The sequence below is a fragment of the Calonectris borealis genome, chromosome 7, assembly GCF_964195595.1.
Source record: "Calonectris borealis chromosome 7, bCalBor7.hap1.2, whole genome shotgun sequence".
NCBI lineage: Eukaryota > Metazoa > Chordata > Aves > Procellariiformes > Procellariidae > Calonectris > Calonectris borealis.
The window spans coordinates 44,496,644-44,517,666 of NC_134318.1; the positions used below are offsets into that span (position 1 = coordinate 44,496,644).

At 39.6% G+C, this 21,023-nt stretch overlaps 1 protein-coding gene across 4 annotated transcripts in view; it reads left to right on the forward strand.

The window, feature by feature from the left end:
- Positions 1-21,023, forward strand: part of INPP5A (inositol polyphosphate-5-phosphatase A) — a 262,986-nt gene that overhangs the window by 232,241 nt on the left and 9,722 nt on the right. For all 4 annotated transcript variants that reach the window (XM_075155323.1, XM_075155322.1, XM_075155324.1 and 1 more), the window contains exon 12: positions 4,223-4,296. In XM_075155323.1, the coding sequence (XP_075011424.1) occupies positions 4,223-4,296 (74 nt within the window). The remainder of the gene's footprint in view (positions 1-4,222; positions 4,297-21,023) is intronic.

Below are 21,023 nucleotides of genomic sequence, written 5' to 3' on the forward strand. Positions count from 1 at the left end.
TTTTTTCTTACTGAGTAGCGTACGTGTTCTGCAGACAGTGCCTGTGCAGGACCGCATGCCCTGGTATCACGCATTGCCTTCTCCTTCACCCTTGTACGTAAATGCACTTGTACGTCATAGTGCTGACAAGAAAAAGGGAAGAAAAAATGAAACTTCCTTCAGCAGCTTTTACAGGTGACACAGTTGCGTGGAAAAACAACAGTTTTGATAATTCCCTTAGGAGGTGATGGGCACTGCAGCTGATACAGGCAACAGCCCAAAATGCTTTTAATTCTACTCAAATTAAACAGGGAATAATATCCTTTACTGCAAATACAGTCATTCTTTAAGTCAGTGCAGAGAACTTCATTGATACCAAACCACTTCCCGTTCAGGTCAATAGGAGCTTGAGTATACAAACTAAGTGAAGCATTTGGCTCATGAAGTTTGCTAAACGGAAATACATAACTTCAGACTGCAAAATCTTATGAATAAATTTAACCTGTTTTTAAAAATCGTATTCCGCCCTATGAGTTTTTTCTCACAGTCCAGTGGATGTGTGCTGCATGCCTTCTTACACGTACTGCGTGGCTCTATTCCCCGAGGTGTATTATCTCTGTGTCTCAGGGGTATTAGCTAACTATAGATATGTTACTCATATGTGTGGATGGTATTTTCATTTGGAAGATGTTAATCAAACGTTCATGTTGGGCTGGTCACTGGACATTGTAGAGCAAATATCTTGACATAGTATCAGCAACTCAGTGGTTACAGCAGATAAAACATAGGCCCTGCATCGTTGGGGAAATTGAGTTGGGGAAAAAACAGTCGTCTGAACTGCCTGTGACATACAGTTCTGGAATTAGCTTCCAGCCACAGCATTTTAAAATCTCTGTGTAATTGCTCAAATTACCCCAGCATGTCATGTAACACCTGGTTCTTACAGATGATCTTATAATGAGTAAATTAAATAGAACAATATATTGATTTTTAGGCTTTGAACTTAATTTCTTTGTCATTTTTAAGTCATTTAGAGTGGCAGACATACTCATGTTTACTGTTACAGCAATGACATTATTCACAATGCTGTTTAGTGTACAATATGGAAATAAGTGAGCAGTTTGTGCTGAAAATTGCCATGAATAGAGTATGTTCCGGGTGGTCTTTTTTAAATACAATGTTACATGCTTTAAAAATAAAGACATTACCCTGTGAGATTCTGACCGCTCCTCAGTATCATCTGGCCTATATTAATTTTCATTCATTTTCTGTAGTGCCAAGGAGCTCCAGACATCCATGTACCTGTCATAAAGTGAATACAATTAAATGATGCTCATGTCAGGTCCTGTTCCTTCTCTTACTAAGTTGCGTTGAGGGAAAGTGACATTTGTAACTGTTTGTGTCAAGACCTAGTGAACGCCTTGGTTTTTCTACAATAATCTTGCATTTTGAGATTACAGGCTTAAATGAGATCCCAAGTGCTTTTAGTACCAAAAAAAGTAATAGTTAAAACATGCTCTTCTACTGAAATATTAACTGGAGTTTTCTCAAAATGCACAGTTCAAGTTTTCATCATTTCTCCTCCTCATCTCCCCCATTGTCTGCAGTTCTATCAGGTAAATAAAGAAAAGCTTTTAGGTGGGCTTACACTATGCAGTCCCGAACACGCGAAGAACTTGTCATTGCCCTTCATAAGAATGAGCAGATGTCTGTTTGCGTAGTTTGTGGACACATTTGAACAGAAGGTTACAGATACTGTAACATAGTCACTTAATATCTAGGAAAAAATAATTTGTTAAAAATAAATTATTATTTAAAATGTAGCACAAATTAAAAGTTTGTGCAAATAATCCAGGGAAAATATTTAACTGTCTTACATGTGAAGATGAATTGCCTACAACGAGCATTCCCTAAATATTTCTTCTAGGCACCTAGTTGGGCTTCAATATCCAGCTGGGTCATCATGAGTTTTTGGCTTTGTCATTTCAGGTTAAAGATATCTCTCTACCTGGGGAAACTTGGGGAACGGATAGAGAGTACAACACACAATAAAGTCTTGTTCCTATTATTTGTTCTCTCTGTCACCAGTGTCAGCAGCTCATCTGCATAGCACAGACACAACTAAACAAGCAACTGCAGCAAATAAACAGATCAGAAACTTCTTTGGATAATAACGCATGTCTGAATGCTTAGTCCTCTAAACCCCGGCCTTCATTTAGTTTGCAAATATCATCATAGCAAGAACAATCTGAATGTATAAAATTTTGAAAGTGTGAATTGGTGTGAGAGGACAATACATCTATTTAACATCGCCAGCCCTTGGAATGCCCATGAGTAATTTATACCATTGTGTTCTATGGAGCATTGTTCTTTTATTCAGTCCTTGCAGTTTTCCCACTTCAGAAATAGCCCTCTTTCTCCTGATGCTTCCCCTTCCCTGCTCTGATCTGTTTACTTGGCAACAGTAGGAAAAATGTATTTGCGCTGTTTTAATAGACATATATTTCAAAGAAAAGTTTTAACTGGGGATGGTAGATTTTTTTCCTATGCTAGATTGATGTTGGGCAGATAATATCTTTAAGGTGGAGACACGTGGAGCAGGAAAGGGATGGTAACTTTTGTTTTCATAGCCAGTTTGTATATACGTATTGTGGCTACACATCTATCTATACACACTTAAATATAGGATCACAGTCTGGAAACATGCATGATAAACCATTTTTTCCTGAAGTATGTTGAGACTGCTTCAGTAAGAATAGTGGCTGAACCAACATTTTTAGGATTGAGCATATTATTAGATACATGCCGTAAGTTTCCACACAGATGTTTATAAATATTTATCCAAACATCTTGGATACTCGGGCTTTTGATCAGATGTTAAAACATGCACAAATTGTCTGCAGTTATTTGTATCGCAAAAGCTTTTCCAGCGTACCATCACAGAGCTTGGTGTCAGATGCACTAAAATAGGGAAAGCTGCCTATTATTTGGCATCCTTGTGTAAAAGTACGTACATATAGCAACAACAGGGCAACTAGAAACTGAAGAAAGCTGGGTGGGCCTTAGAGAGGTAGCTAATCGGCAGTGCAGGTGGTTCAGGTAGCTGCTTTTCACACAGATAATTAATGTGTACAAGTAGCTGCTAATTGCACATTTCAGGAATGATTTATGAGGTGGCAGAGGGGAAAGAGGGACACAATCTAATTTCTTAGGGAATCTCTGCCATTCATACAATGGTATCAGCACAGCTGTGAGATGGGACATGATTAATGAACAGTGGGCAAACACGCCGCCATCATACGGGATGCTGTTTGGATGACACGCGTGTCAAAATAGAAAGTGGTGCTTAGAGCGATGGCCAGTAACAGTGCAGATTATGAGCTTTTTGTCTTTTCACTCACTAATTCACTTGGACCTCAAGCTTAACACCAGCCGTGGTTCTGAAATAAGGTCGTTTATGTCCATCAGAACAATTATTGGTTTAATGTGGACGATTATCATTGACTTGTTATGAGCGGGTTTGTGTTTATGAACAAAAGACTGCAGATATTTATTTCCTCTGAAGAGGTTCGGGAGAAAACAAATTTGGCAAGGACTAATATTTATACAGGACATTAAATCTAGACTTATGAACATCTCTGTTAAATATCTGCTTCTAGTACTATATCTTGGCTGCTGCCTGGGAACACATTTTACCTATTGTCACGTATCCCTCTCTCTGCTATCTGACACGCACCACCCAAAATAGGTGTACAAAAACACTGCTTGTCTTTGCTTAGGAAGAATGATGTGCACATCCTCGTGTTTATTGTACCTTCTTATCTGAGCTAAAGATAATATAAAGTAATAGGATACTTTTTGCTGGCATTTTTGTGGGCTGATTAGCATATCAGTTTGCTGTACTTTTTTAATGCTAGTCTGGTTTATCTTTGAAAAGATTGCTAATAAAATTTGAAAAAAATTAGCCATCTTGAAATAGTAAGTGTACATATAGGTCACTGCTGTAAAGAGCCGGTGTTACGTGTTTCACTGAGATGAAAAGGAACATTTTGAACACTTTTCTCAATGAACTGTTTATGTATCAAAACAGTACTGAGTGTTTTGCACTATGTTTTTAAAACTATTATATGAGGGATATACCTCGAGCTGTGTAATCAAAGTCTCTGTTTATTTCCTTTTATTTAATGTATATTGCTTCAGTTCAGCATTAAAGAGTGAATACATTTATTTCTATCTTTTATAGCTTTTAGAATTTGACAGAGAGCTGTCAGTCTTTAAAGACAGATTGTATGAACTGGACATCTCATTTCCTCCAAGGTAAGATTCATATATAATTCATTTATTTTACTAGCTAGCTAAAACATAATTGTTACTAGCACTGTAGTTAAAATGCAGGTGTTCCCGTACATATTGTAGAAATGATAATGATCTTTGTTCCTTTCATAAATGTTTAGTCTTCCCACAACCTCTCCATCACCACATAAACAGTGACAGTGCAGTCCGCATGCCAGTAGTGCTCTATAGCTCATCGTTTGGATTCAGTGGATCCTGTCTTTTATAGCTGCTCTTGAAAGAGACCTGACATGATTGTGTGCTAAGAGATGTGTAGCTACTTTTAAGCATCGGACCCAGATAACCTGTTAAAATACTTTATTGCAATCATAAAGGCAGTCTTTGCCTGAAGCTGTTGAAAACTGACTAGCAATGGCAGTCAGGCATAGACTCGAAGTGCGGGTGCAGAGCCTAATGCCATTGCTCACGGAGGGATACAAGAGGAGTATCAGGAAAGAGGATAGGAACTTACTAGATTTTGCTTTTTCAGTTTCAGTAAACATGTTATATAACTGCTAAGACTATTAGAATAATTAGGCTTTTTTAATACACATACATGATGGGGGTACTGGTTGACAGCCGGCTGAACATGAGCCGGCAGTGTGCTCAGGTGGCCAAGAAGGCCAACGGCATCCTGGCCTGTATCAGAAATAGTGTGGCCAGCAGGAATAGGGAGGTGATCGTGCCCCTGTACTCGGCACTGGTGAGGCCGCACCTCGAATCCTGTGTTCAGTTTTGGGCCCCTCACTACAAGAAGGACATGGAGGTGCTGGAGCGTGTCCAGAGAAGAGCAACGAAGCTGGTGAAGGGCCTGGAGCACAAGTCTGATGGGGAGCGGCTGAGGGAACTGGGGTTGTTTAGCCTGGAGAAGAGGAGGCTGAGGGGAGACCTCATCGCGCTCTACAACTACCTGAAAGGAGGGTGTAGCCAGGTGGGGGTTGGTCTCTTCTCCCAAGTAACAGCGATAGGACAAGAGGAAATGGCCTCAAGTTGCGCCAAGGGAGGTTTAGATTGAACATTAGGAGAAATTTCTTTACTGAAAGAGTGGTCAGGCCTTGGAACAGGCTGCCCAGGGAAGTGGTGGAGTCACCATCCCTGGAGGTATTTAAAAGACGTGTAGATGAGGCGCTTAGGGACATGGTGTAGTGGGCATGGTGGTGTTGGGTTGATGGTTGGACTTGATGATCTTAGAGGTCTTTTCCAACCTGTATGATTCTATGATTCTATGATTTTAATCAGCTATATCCCTTAGGTGAATTGTAGCCGTGAATAGACAAGTATTGCTATCATCAAACCCAAGATTTTTGCAAATGGCATTCCTGTTCAGGAGAAATCTATGGAAAATTTGGTACAGTTTTAAACGTGTACGGCCCTTCTCCAAGAATGAAATCATCAAATCTCACAGTTGCTTTTAAGGGAAAGAAATAATGCATTCGCAAAGAAAGTAAAGTTCAAGAAATCATAAATAAAAACATAATTTTGATATACTTTTTTTTTTAATAGATACAATAGTCTTAAATATTGCTATTTTGTCCTTTATGGACAGATAGAAAAGTATGATGTTTTGGCATACAGTAAGAAAAAATTTGGAAAGCTTGCCTTTTTGTTATCAAAATCTCATTATTTCTCACCAGCCAGCTGCGATACTGATTATATTGATCCCTTGGGACAATGGAAGTATGCATGGAGAGGTTACCGCTGCTCTAAATTGTTCTTATTGATTGAGTATGATAACAGAAGACTAGCAGTGTGTACATCTCTGAGTGTATTTCATTAGTTGTGTACCTGGTCAGGGTAAAAGGAGGTGAGAGGAATAGATAAGAATTTTTTACCAGAAATACTCTTCTACTTGATTTCACCAGCATTAGTGCTTTCAGGCAGAACAAGGTTTGGCAAAAATACATTGTTGCATGAATGGTTTCCAGATTCTTCAAACCTTTCTGTCAATATGGTTTGGTGTCATTCTGCTCTCAAGCAAAGATCAGAAATTTGGTGTGAGTAGTCTTTGTATCTAAGTTGTACTTTTGATCTCTCTGTGGAATGATGTGAAATCTGGCCAAGGTCTAAACCCCTTGAAAAATTTCTTTTCACAAATATGTCCAAATCTCAGTAGAGATTTCTGTAATTATTTTAGTAGTTAAGTTTCTGGCAAGTTACAGCTAGATTGCATACAACCCAAGATTTTCCTTGCAGCTACCAAGGGCCATGCCCTGTGAGGTTGTGGGCAAGTAATAAATGAGCCTTCCTCTCCTCTACATCCCATTGGAGCAAGTAGCGGTGGGAAATCTCCATGAATAAAATACAGGTGGAAAAAAAGCCGGAACCAAAACTCTACAGGAGCCACCTGGTAGCTGTGCAGGGAAGGGCATAGCTAGGACTCAGAAGGATGAAGCCTCAGGCCAACGCTGGATCTCCAGGCAAGGAGGCCAAGACTTGCAGAAGCAGTCAGAAGAGGAAGGCTCTAGCAAGTTAGCTGATGAAGAGACTAGGACAATGAGACAGGGCTGCGGAGGAGGGATGACTGGGCAAGGATGATCTGGAGCACTGGGGGAGAGTGGTGAAAACCGTAGGAAGAGCGAAATGGCCGCAGGACGCTGCCCATGGGACGTGACAGCGAGTTGGTCTTGCCCTTCCCAGGTGAAAACAGGTAGCTGGGAAAAAGATTTTCTGTGTCCCTTCCTAGCACTGATCCACAGAGAGAGTGATAGACTGGTGCTGTCAGATGTCAGATGCCAGGAATCACTGTCAGGCCGAGGTAATGTCACTTCTCCTTGAGGCACGGCCAGAATGGAGCTTGAAAGTGGCATAATGTAAGACTGTATAAAGAGATAAAGAAGCCTTGGGGGAAAATGGAGGATACTTGACAAAAGAATTAGAAGTCAAACTGGCAGTAAATAGGAGGGCTTGTGAGAGTTGTGACTGAGAACTGCTGACGTTGCTGTAAAATCAGCAGCGAGCTTCGGGGGGATGGATGGAGTGGACCATATGAACAGAAGGAAGAGGAGGTAAATTGAATATTAGTTAGCTGCATTTGTGCTCTCTGCTGCCTCAGTATCTGAATACTTTGACACAGAGCATTAACATCCAAATGATGTATTTCGATACCATTAACATTTTAAGCTACTGTATCTACTGTATGAGTCTATTATTGTCTAGAACAACAATATTAAATGAAGTGCTACACTGGAGATGAACCCCTGGTAAAAAAATGCAAGACCAGGTGAAAATGTTCCATCCCAGAAATCCCTGTGGATGAAACACAAATTTTGACTTTATCTACTTGATGTAATGAGTGAAATGAAAGAAATACCCTGTAATATGAGCTAAGTATCATCTCCTCTCCCCTCCCCTGCCCACATGCTTGCAGACTTGGCTAGGAAACTACAGGAGCAGGTCTCTGAGGCCATAGCGCTGTCATCAAGGAGGGCAGTCACCAACTTCTGATGGCAGCTTATCTGCTGCCAGCTCCTTCTTTCTGAATTTTATGACTTGTTTTTGTTTCCTTGCAAAACCGAAGCCAAATCTGTCTCGTATCCTTGTTTTGTACGCACGACGAATATTAGAGATGAAATACTTCATTAAGTACAATTTTGGCTTGCAAAGTTAAAGTCGAGGCAGCTGAACCCTAGCTGTTGTTGATCTGCATTACAGGATGTGACGGACTCAGGTCCTGCATTCAGTCCCCTCACTCCCCCAGAACAGGGGGCCGTCATACACTCGTTCTCGGTGTGACGCCTGCGGTGGGCATTTTGGTATGGCTCTGCAGGAGGTGGTACCCTGTCTTCAGAGCTGCTGATGAATCTTGCCTGGGGCAGCAGCCAGCAGTCACATTACTCTTGCTTCTGTTGTCTTTCAAATAAGATGAAAAACCAAGATCCTGACCACTTCCTGCCATCAAAAATCCCATAACATTTTGCAAGAGCATAGACATCTAGACAGGTGTTCTGACCAAAGTCCTGATAATTGGATTCCACCTCCCCAAATGCACTGCTACTTTGGTTGAATTTGGTGGTATTCTTCACTTCCCGCCCCAAACCGCTGTGCAGCGTGCTGGTGCCATGCTGGTTGCTGCTGCACTGCAGCGCTATGGGACGCTGAACTCAGCAGTTGTCTACAGATCGCAGCTCTTCAAATCGCTCAGATGCTTGCAAAAAAATATCTGCACTACCAAGGCGGAAGCAGAGACTTCTGAGCAGGGACCCTGTCCAAATCTTGGGAAACAGCCATAAAGGATCGTTTCCAGCTTCACCCATGCACCTCTCTATTCCCACTCAATTCCCAACGTTAGGGCTTTGTGAACAGCCTGGGGAGTGGGAAGGGGGGTACAGCGTAACGTGGCAAACCCTGCCTCGACTTCCAAAGGCCCACTGAGAGCCAGCCCTACGCTGCTGTTCTCACCTATGTCGAAGGGGAGCAGTGAAGGGGGTAAACATGCAGCTTTGTCTGCTACTCAGTTTCCTTCTTATAACTAAGTAATAGTAATAATAATAAATAGTAGTAAATTTTTATATACTGAAAACTCGCACTTCCTTTGTGGCGTGGAAGAGATGCTAACACTGAGTTTATATAACACAAAATTTCTCTGACTTGAGAATATTGATAAAATATGAGAATTGAATATGAGAACATTGCTAAAAATGCAAGATGTAAAACCAATAAGCTATACTCATGCATATACAAAGGGCAAATTGGCTTTACATTAGGGTGCTTTTTTTCACCCATCCCTCCTCGTGTTCTGGGTCATATGGCAAGGGAATCCTGCTTTCCGTTCTGTAGTCCTTGCACCGGCACCAAGCTCAGTAAGAAGTCTTGCCTAAGTGAAGTACTGGAGAACTGGATTCACGGTTGTTAGAGTTACTGCAGGTCAGTGTCCTATTTTTGTTCATGAAACTAAGCACATTGATTTTCCTGGAAGAAGTAAGATGATTTGTTTTTCTTTGTATTGAAATAATGACCACAATGTGCTATTAACTGCAAAACCAGGTATTTTGAATAGGCAAAAAGCAGTGGTTTTAATGTAGGACATTTTCTTTTTAACTTAGAACCTTTTCACTCATGCAAGAAAGAAATGAGAAATATGGCCTAACTGTCTTGGTTTCACTTCCTAGTAGTTTTTCCTCCATTTTTCCCTCATTTTTTCTTTTCTTCTGGAAAGAAAACAACTGTAGCTTATCATGACTTAGCTGCTTTTATATACTGTTTGTAAATACGAGCTTAATATATAAGATACTTGTCACATATCCAGTCATACTGCTTTTGTATTTTTAACCAAAGGAGGATATGATCAGTCCTGTATATTTAGAAACTACTTCTTTAAGCTTCTTGGTATTCTTAGCTGGAAAGTGTACGGTGCATCCGTTTGTTCTGCAAATGCATCAAACAAAGCCTTTTTCACTGGAGGGAGAGACAGAGAAAGCTCTAGTCACTTTTTGTGTCAAGCTTATGGGCTTAATTAGTGAGCATTTGAATTTAGAAGGAAGTTGTAACCAGTTGTAATGATAGCCTTAATGTAGTATTTCAGAATTTGTTTTATACGTGATATTTTAATTATGGTCCATTGATTCAGTCTATGAATTACTCTCTACTTCTGTTCTTGATCCATGATGTTACCATCTTACATCACGGGATGCTGGCCAACAATTGAAGACAGAGTATCTCGGTTAAAATGGTACTGAATACATTTAGTACTACATTTCACATCTCTCAAAAAAAGAAAGATCAATTAGGACAGTTTTCTCTTTCTTTCATTTGCTTTATCATTTGTGCATGCAATTAATTGCCCGAATTGCACAGAGTTCTACAAATCAATAGCACAGTTGCATTCCTGTCTTTCTTGTAAATTTTTCCCTCAAAAAGCATGCTTGAGATTCAGTGTACTCTTGAGATAAATGGAAAAGGTCACAACGCTTTGAGTTGCAGCAGACTAAGTTACTTACAAATTCATTTTTTATCAGCATAAACTGTTTATTCTCTGGACTTTATCATGAGATCTTGTTGATACACTGCCATAGCTGGCCTGGGGTTGAAAGCTTTACTCCTTGGAGTCGGTGGTATTTTTGTGGTTAACTTCAACGGGGCCAAAATTTCACCCCTAGCAGTTTTCTTGGTTTGTTTTCACACCAATTCTAGAGCGGCATTACACCATGATCCAGATATCTCAGGTATAAATATGGATAGGTAGAAATGTGCTGCACTGTTACTTACCCATGTTTTACCTTGCTTCCCTGCGTAATGCCAAGTGCAGCATGAAATCCTAGTTCTAACCTCCCAGCCAGTGCTGGCTGGGGACCTGACATGTCCAATGTTGGACAACCAACTCCAATTTTTCGTAAGAGGGCTTTGTTTTGAATGAAAACCACTGGTTTTGTAGCATAAAAATCAGCAAGGTCCTAATTAAAGTAATAGGTAAGAAAACAATCTCTTTTCATGGTGCCAGGCGTTAGGGTGAATGCATGAGAGGGAACGCCTTTCTTTGAGAGGAAAGCCTTGAGTTAAACTAGCTCTGACCAGTGCTTTCATTGAGAACCGCCGGCAGTGAACCCAGTCCTGAATTCTCACACCTTATTCCCCATTCCTGCTTATTTCAGCAGCACCATCACACGTTTGTGCATTGAATGCATCTTCTCTTCAAGACTGCAAAAACTTGTTCATATACAGCGGGTGACCAGAATTGTTTTTCTCTAATAGTATTATTCGCAGTTATGGCTGTACAAGTATTTCAGAATTTAATTTTAAGTCTGTGGTTACAAAAAACGAGGGTAGATATTATTGCTGTTCTAGAAAGTATTTGGAAGTTTTTGTGTCCTCAAAGTGCTTATGTACTTAGGAGTACGGACTGAGAAAATAATCAAATCTGATTCTTGCATAGTCTCAGTTTTCATTTAAAATTGTGAAAGAAGTTCTTCTGTTATAATAATCTGAATGGAGAGAACATTTTTGTATGTTTCTGCGTTTTAATTGTTTTATATTAATATATGTATTTATATTAATATATTTAATTGTTTTATATTAATATAATTGTTTTATAGTAATATAAAACAATTTTACAGTTAATTTCTCTATCCCTTCTCCTTAATTTCAAATGAAGCCATGACAGTCATGTAGGCATATATTTTTATACTGGTAAGAATTTTTTTTAAAGAAAATCACTGTACTTTGCTCTTTAGATGAAGCTTCTTATAAGCAAGTCGTTGTCCAAAATTTTCATACTCCACTTTAAAAGTTATAATATCTTCTCCTAAAGCACCATAAGTTCTGCATAAGGTCACGTCACAATGCTGTGCTGTTTACTCGTTCCAGTTTGGAGAAACAGCCGGCGTCTGAGCTCGGCAGTTTGGCGCAGGCTGCCAGCAGCTGAGCAAGCGGCACTCTGGTGCCTTGTGCTTTGCCATCGAGAACGCAGTACAAGCTGTAAATTCATCTCGCTTGTGCTCAAGAAGCTATCCGTCAGGCCAGGCGTGACAGGCCCGGGCACTGCTCACCCCTGTGATGAATTTGGCTTTCCCGTGTTAGCGGTGGCCCTGGAGCCGGAGAGGCGTGACACTGCCTTAGGGACGTGCTCGCGGCCCCACCGGGCAAGGGGCGAGGGGGCTTGTTTAGGTGCAGGCGCAGGGCACACCTTGGGAACAAATGACAAGCAACAGTGTGCTTGGTTTTCAGGGGAAAAGAACTGCTAGATTGCCTTAATATGTTGATAAAAATCTCCCATGTTCATAAATGTTCGGGGAACTGACTTTCCATGAGACTTCACAGGAACGATAGGGAAGAGTTACCACTCTCGCTGTCTAGGACTTAGGGAAAATAAAAAAAGATTAGTAAGTGAGAAAAAAACAAAAGGTGTTTTTTCTGTGCTTTCTCATAAAATACACCATTTAGAGTATGAAAAAATGCAAATTGTCTGTTACCTCAGGGTTCTCCTCATCTTTTTATTTATTTAAAATTCTTAAGTTGTCGGACCTTCTTGCTTCCAGTTTTTCATTACATGGACATAGGATTTCAATATACTAGTAATAGTAATGTTGACTTCTTGACTACTTTTCTAACTACAAAATGCCATAGTGAAATCGTGACGTGTTGTAATATTTCTCTGGTTTTTTGTTCTTCTTCACTGTATTTACAGTTGTCGATTTCATTATGCTGTTCAAAATTCATGTACAGTGTGCTTTTCTATAGTTTTTTACCTTCTCTTTTCAGTTGATTGTAAACTACGTTCAATAATCAGTGAGAGCACTTAACTCTTATCACTTGTTAGAGAAAACATCTCAGGAATTATTATTCACAAGTCTTGGCAAAAAATGAGGTCGTATATTTCCAGCTGCTGGATCACACTTTTTAATACCAGCTTTTAAAAACTTAACTTTATATAAATCTTTTCTCACTTTCTTTCTCGTCGCTGTGCTAATGGTTCCTAAAAGCAAAATTTTGATGTTGTAATAAGTATCAAATAAAAAGTTACTTTGTAATTCTGCAGAGAGTGGAGACCATGAACTGAGTCAAGAATACTTTTAAATAATTTTTTTTTAAACTATTGACTTCTTGCTTGTCTCTAAGCAATACTACAGATAATTCTGTAAAGAAATTGAAATACCAGAGGCCTTTTTCACTGAATTGCTCTATTTGCCAAGTCTAGACAGCCATGGAGAAAAGAAGAACATTGCTGTGCAGCTGTCTTTTCACCATTTGGTGTTTAAAATAGAGAACTGAAACTAAGCTGATGCCCTCCATAACAAGCTGATGAAAATCTTCCATGCTTTTTGATGCTCTGAGTGAGGATCCACCTTTGTTTAAACCCTCTGTTGAAAGGTGTGTTGCCTATCCATTGTGAAAGGCTGCATAAAAACACAGTGTAGCTAAATTAATATAACCTTATAGTCCTGGCTTAAATTACTAAAAGCCAGGACAGTCAATTCTATATTTAGAAAAGCTATTTTTCAGCCTTTATAAGTTTATAATGACCAGCAAAATTTATTGCGGGTTGAAACTTGACATGAGAGGTTTCAAAACAAAAAGGAAAATGCTTACTTCCCTTTGGTTCACGGCAAGATTTCAGAAGAAAAGCACCCTGTCAGGCTGTTGCATGAGTATTTTCCTACCCGTATAGCATATCTGCTTTGGGCTATTCATTTTGAATCCAGCAGGCACAAGCTCAAAAAGACAAAGTACAAAACTAGAGGCTGCCGTCACCCCATGGCCAGCCATCTGCCTGTAAGTGGAGGAGCGGAGATGAGTTCTGCTCTCAGGGTTGCTTCTGCATTTCACAGGAAACAGTCACTGGACAAAATATGAAGAACAATTCTAGGAGTGGAGACCAGAGCCTTGGCATGGTTGATAAGATGGCAGGTGAATGAGGATTTTCAGAATTACCACTTTGGCCTTAGTTGGGTATAAATTAAGTTCTTTGGTTTTATCTAGCCATTAATCCACAATTTGACTGTATTTCTGCCCTTTCGAAACAGCGGTTCAGTTTTAAGTTTTCAAACTACTAAGCAATATGCAAATGGCATTTGTTGGATTTTACATAAAGACATTAATATTTTCAATCATACATTAATTTTGGTAGGTATAGATCATAATTATATATATAACAATAGTTCTATGATAATTTATAGTGTATTATAGTTATAAATTGAATTTGTAGCTATAAATGGAATGGTATTAAGGCAACACAGTAAGTTCATGTTAATGTATATGCAAGTGGGTTTCCACAAGGTCTTGGTAGACTCTGTGTTAGTGAGTGTTAGCTTCAGGACTCTTTCCAGTCAACTTTATATGTGGGAAGGATTCCAAGGCATTCTGAACTCTCCTACCAGCCACGTCTAAAAATAGCATTTCTGCAGGCATACTTATGGAACTCAAAACAAACCAAAACTATTGTCCTGCTCCAGTGCAAAACTGTAATTTAGTTTAAGACCATATGTCTGCTTGATGTTATGTGAATTCTTAATCCTACCCTGCTTGACCGTCCTGCTGCGGCACAGAGGGAGTGGTGGTCAAGCAGTCACCCCTCAAAAACGTTCAGAACAAAGCCTTGGCTGAGCATAGCACTTACAGCATCTGCTTAATTTGCAAGGCTGTCAATTATCTCCTCTGTTCATCAGGGCACTTAATATCTAGGCATTTTTCTAAATTCCTCTTCAATTCTGGGTTCCTTTTAATTCTTTGAGTATGTGCTTAAGTTGTATCATCAGCTTGCCATGCTGTATAACCCGTGCATCACAGAGAAGCATGCTAGTGATGCAATGAATGACTTTCGAGGAAAAAAGTCTTAGTCTGCTAGCTCTCAACCTGTATGTGCTGAAGCCATTTTACCCTGGGTCAGCAGTCTCTGCCCACGGGGGTTCCCTGGCACATTCTTGCACTTCACAGTCGGGATCGCCAGAAACCTGCCAAGGGAGAGGTGTCTGCAGAAAATGCAACCATCTCTCCCAGCCAGCAGGGAAAACAGTCGGAGTCAGTTGTTCCTCTCCCCAGTCAAGAGCTTAGCCTCTTCAAAGCCCACCCCTTTCCTCATTTGTCTTCCCTTGGGCTGAGAATAGGAGAAGTAGCAAACCACGCTGCCTTCAGCAACAGCAAATCCTTCCTCAGTCCTCCTGAAATCTGCCAAAAGCGAAGGCAGGCTGGAAGAGGAATCACAGCTTAGTAAGAAATCACAGGCTGCATTACAAGTCTGCTATCTTTACACAGAATATAAAGACCCCTTCTAACAGAGTATTTTTCGGACGTTATTCACCCATTCCTATACTCCTGTATTTTGAGGCCTTTTACTTTATATAGTGAATATTCATGTTTTCATCTCATTACCCTTTGTAATCTAATGTAGCCCATAGCAACCTTAGCCATTGGAGACTAAATACAATTCAGAATTTTAAACTCTGTAAGCTCTGTCAGTCACGGGCTGAACAGCCTGGCCGTGAGCAAACAGCAAGCTCAGTGTGAGGCTGTAAAAGAGTTTGTGGTAGTCAGCAATCATTGCAAAAGGCGGTAGGTGTGAAAAAAGAAGTAACGACATTGTGGTCAGTCAATATACAGGTGGGCAATTGTTACCTTTATCACTGCTCTCCATTAATTATTATAATTATTCTTGTAGCTGTTGTATAGCAAAGATAGGAGCTGACTTTAGCAAGAGTTCACACCCACCTACAAGGTTTGCTTTCAGATAAGTCTGCATGCACAGTAATCTCATGTATTAATCATTCTCTTAAAGTGACCTGTTCTTGTTTGTTGTTGCATTAGGCTGTCATGTAATTTACTGGTTGGACATATGTTTGTGTCTTAGATATCCTCTGTGTGATATTTTTCTCAAGCAGACCTTCTGCATTGGCAGTATCTTGGCTTTGACACCTCTCACCAGGAGACAGGTTGAATCTCATTTACTCTTGGAAGAGTGTTTCTCCTTTGGAATTCTCTTTGGCTCTGGTCCCTTACTCTGCCAGAATTCTGTTTAGTCTATAATCTATTTATTCTCTACCCTTGTATTTTGTCCCATGACCATTTTTTTATTCTAGTAGGTTGCACAACAATACATACATTTTTTCTGGTCTAATTTGCTCTAGAGAGTGAGCCAGTCTGCTCTGCATGAAGCAAAGCCATTTTCAAATGCGCTCACTTGTTCCTTCCCTTCTGCAGAGACCGTCCAGAGAAGAACAGCTCTGCCTTTTGTACCCAGCCCTGTGGGTGCCATTGTACATATCCCAGTTGTCGCGAAACAGGAAGACGAGATGATGGTTTAGATGTCGACAGGCTGCTTTTACTTACCAGTGTCCTCACCAATTGCCTTGCATGTTTTCAGAGTATACAAATCATCTGCTGCCAGGACTGGTGTAGTACTCCTGAAGCAAACAGGATTCCCATTTCTTAGAACATTACCTCGGTAACGCTCCTGGGTCTTGTTGTCTCACAAAAGGGGAAGTTAGGCACTCGAATAGATTAAAAGTTGATAAAGCCCTAGATGATTTTTATGCTTGCTTTATCAGTTACTTTTATTACACATGATTTTTCTGCCAATTAAGAAGTATTTTCCACCAAATAGAAATACTTCATACTCATTCATGCACTGTAAAACACTTTCCAGGTATCAAGTATCTTAAATCACCAGTGGATCCCTCAGCCCCTGAGGAACAAATTCCCACAGGACACTGTGTAGTTGTCCAGGTTCTCCCAGCATCTAAGGCTGGAGCACAGAAACAGCTTCCCAGCTGGAAGCAAAAACGACAGCTGTCATTTTCCCCAAAACAATTAGAATTTAATCATTGAAATGGTTTTCAAACAGCTCTTATCCCCATTTCTCTCCTCAGATTAAACCAGTACAGCTCTCACCATCATTCTCAATTAATTTCCAAATTAAAATAAGGTGTTTCTTTAATTTGGGAGGAACTGGACAGAATTACCCAAGCAGTTCTGTTTGTTTTAAGGAATTCTGGCAAAGGAAAAAAGAGAGGAAAATCAATGAAGTAAAAAAGTTTCAAGGACTGAGCATTCCTGTATGCAATGTGTAAGGTGAGGATTACAAACTGTGCTGCAAGCAGAAAGTAAAGCAAATTCTAAACAGATTATGGTCTTTGCTGTTAACCAGGCTGCTCATTGTATTCTTGTCTGAAAGTGCTGTTGAAAAGCCCGGTAGTTTGGAACCTGAACCCTGTCCAACCTGTTGCCTCAGCTTTGCAGTAATTTTTTTTCCAGTATTAGAATTTGTAAATTATAGCCCAAAAGTAACTTACTCTAAGCCAGGCACGTTCCCAGAAAAGACATTTAACTCAATCACAGACACATACAGTAACGTCAGATTGTTTTGCTGAAACAAGCCAGCACTGGGACCTTCCCAACAAGCCAACATTATTCATCATTACATTTATCCACTGGTAATAGTGGTACTACATATATTTAGTGGAGTACAACATTATTGTTATTAAAGCAATAGAGTGCGTCACTCATTGTCCACATGCTGAGGCGTTAGTATTGCTGAATAATCCGTTTTTGTTAGCTGGGCCTCTCCACGACACTCGTATTGAAGAGCAAAGCATAGCGTACCTGTTGCTATTAGCCGTGTGTCAGCCTCTGGCTCCTAGACAGGCGAAATACCTTGCAAAGGGGCACTGCCGGCGGCAGGATGGTGCAAGCACTAGCGCATGTGCACATTATCGCCGTGGTTTAGCCATAGGATGTTCGTCATCAGTGAGGGGAGATTTTCCCTATGGGGAGCAGTTGTTGCTCGCTGGAAAAAAAAAGGGCCTCTGGGTTTCTTTTTTTTTAACTGGAAAAGGTCCAGAGTTACACTGGTGATACAGAAATGTTAACTCTGAAGCATATTATAGACGCATATTTTCCAAAGAAGTATGTTAAGCCAAAAAGCAATATGCCCAACATAAATCCATAAAAAAGATTCAGAGAAAAACATCATGTCATTAACCTTCCTGGTTTGTGTTGTGCCTGGAGTTATGGCTTGAGTCCTGTTTACCCTTCTTACCCCTTGCTGCGGGATTGCCTGGGTGACCCCCCTTTTTATTGTCACCTTTGACTCTGACTGTTGCTGTGATCACCATGGAGTTAGTGTAGCCTTTGCAAGTAGCAGCTGTTTAACGCATTGTACTTTAACTACTGTGTTTGCAGGACTGTGTTTACCCTCCTGATTTGGCTTAAGTGAGATGCATATCATGGTCAGTTAGCTCAGCAGAGCATCATGAAGGCTTATTAGTATTTTGGTACATATGAAGCAGCTAATTTAATTCAAACAGCATTGTGTCTTACTGCTTAGCTTTAACTATCTGCTGCCTAAGATGAGTATATGAAGATAAATTACATGGGGTCATTTGTTAGGAAGAGAACTAGGGAACCCAAATCTCCCTTTAATATAAATATAAAATGGTAATTTTATATAAATATAAAATGGTAACTCAATTTGGAGGCAGAAACTAACGACCTGAAAGCTGACAAAAATTAGATGTCATACTTTGATTGGTTGAACGATATTTTATTGAAATCACACTCATGTACCAGCTCATACTAATGCTGGGTTGGGACCTTGTCAATTAAAAATATCAAAATATTTTTATTTGTATCTTTGGCCTTAAAACTTTCGAAGCACCCAAAGCTTGAACTGGCAGCCTACATTCACTGTCCTTGCTTCTGGTAAAAGCATCTTAGACAATCTGAAACTGTGTCAGAGCTAAAGGTAAATTGGTCCAACGTTTTCTTACAAAATATGAAAATACTAAATAGTTTTTCTGATGAAAAGTGGTTGGGATTTTTTCCCCTTTTGAAGTTCTCTCTCAATGTCATATGTAAATAGAAAGACTTAAAGGTGAGAGAAGGTTTAGTAAATGTGAGGACTCAGACCCAAGTTCAAAAATAAAACGGACCAAATCAAAACTGTCTCTCAGCTCTTCTCATAAAGAGCTCAGTTTTCATCGATGCTTTGTAATTCCATCCCATCTCAGATCTTTTGTATTAGAAACAATTCAGTGATACAAAATGTGGGGACAATTAATAGGTGAGAACAAGTGGTCTTTGAATAGGAGGCATTTCCACTCCCTGAAACATGATAAAGTTTGCCTAAACATCTGCATATGAATCTAGACATAGGATGCACAATTTTTCAGAATGACCTTTATTGTACTAAAAAAGATTACATAGCTTAATTTTTCCCCACTGTTGCCTAGTGGGTGTTGTCACACTTCCTACAACACTACTGGAAATGTCTTGACCACAGTAAGCGGAATCCCTAAAGCAACACCAAAACGTACCAGCAGCAGCAGGGCATACTCACTGTGTTCACTATGTGCAAAAATGAGCTGGAAAGCAGAACTGCGTGTAACAGCTTTTAAAGGTAATAACACTCCAAAGTGAATTAATTGTTTCCTGTTAGAAAGTACATTTCACCCATCTCAGTAACATATTTTATCCGTTCTCACACAAGAGAAGAGTTCATTAGGAACATCTTTCCTGACTGGAAATGCCAGTTAAGGAGGCATTTGTATACACAGTATTGTTGGCTTGTGTTTCGAGTTAAGACACTGCTGACAGGATGGTTTATGATGTCAGAAGACTTTTCACCTTGCCCTAAGTATTTTTGTAAAGGTGTCCAATCATCTTTGACAATACCTGTCAACAGCAGTAGTGCAGTAATATTACTGACGCTCTTAATGGTTTATTTTCCCCAAACAATTGCCAAGTAGCTCTCATCCTTATTAACTGTCATACCAGTAGTTCCTTGGACAGCCTGTTCGTTATTAACAGAGGTAGTTAACAATTTCTCGAAATGTTTGGTTAAAGTTTGACAACATTGAGCATTATATTAATGGTGTTGCTTTAATTAGTACCTTTTGGAAGTTTTATTCAGAAAACCCACCTGACAGTAATCCTTCTGGTTAAATAAAATTAGTGTAAATGAAACAAAAGTTTGTGAAACAAGGTGGATAAGAAGCTAGGAGGAGCATCTTGAGAAAGAATAAATCCTCAACAACTAGAGATAAATCGTACAAGCTTCTCGCATGGATGCTCCAGCTCCAGAACTGCCTGTCTGTCCATCATCCAGAGGCATATACAGTCAAAGTATATTTTGCATAACTTTACTGGCTGGCATACACAGAGAATAAGACTATTTTGGCTATTAGTTATTCAGCTAACATGAATGGTTAAGGTCCTAAATTTCAAAGTTGCCACTGTTTTAAACAGGGCAGAAAAGTTGTTCCACATGGAATTCCTCATTTCTCCATTTGTATTTTTAAATCTATATAATACAGTTTGTGTAAAAAAAAGTCAGTAACCATACTGAATACTAAAGTTAGGAGGTGTGTAGAGTCTTAACTTATCTTAGCACCTGTATGTGTTAGCGTTATATCTATTTATCATTTATATTTCAGTGGTACCTAGAGGCCTTTATCTGTTATGTCATCATTTTTACATGAGCACTCACTATTCATTCTCAAGATCACTGTTTTCTGTACATTGCACAAGATAGATTGTGATTGAGGCAGAATGCTACTGAAAGAAAAGAAATACATTCTTTCATGTCTAGTCATGGGACTGAGCTGTTTTCCCTTCTTCTCTGCCACAGTCACAGTTCTGATGGTCAAGACTAATAACACATGGACAGAAAGGTGGCATGATGCTTACCCTCTGGGAGATTAATACTGGAATTTTTAACATTTGATTATTTGGTGTAGAGTCCTTAAAATAATTTTTATCAAATCTGCAGTTGTTTTTATCAAGCCTGAAATTGTTTATACAATTCATAGATCAGAAAATCTAACTGAGTTTTGAATTAAGAACTGTGAGTTCCTTACTTGCCTAGAATGGATGTGTTAGAAGAGGCTGGAGATGTCAGCAAAACAAAGCTATTTTAATGCACTTGATAGTAGACAATCTTATGCTTAATGTCTTTTGGAAGATGTGTATTACAAGAATAGTTCTGCTTTTTGCATGCACACAAATCTAAATTTACATTATTCTTTAAAAGAGACTATTTATGCTTTATTTCAAAGAAGCAGGTGAGAAGTGGGGTTGAAAGGAAGGAAAAGAGGAGATACATCGTAAAGCCACCCTAGAGAGAACAAAAAGTTAATAGTCAAATGGAAGTGTGTACTAGCACACTTGTATCTTGGTTAGCCCATTGAAGTCGGTGGAAATACTTTCCAATTTCTTGAATACCATCTTGAGTCTGTGCTATCTGGGCAGTTGCTGTACTGGAAGAAGCAAAATGAGTGTCGTGACTTTAT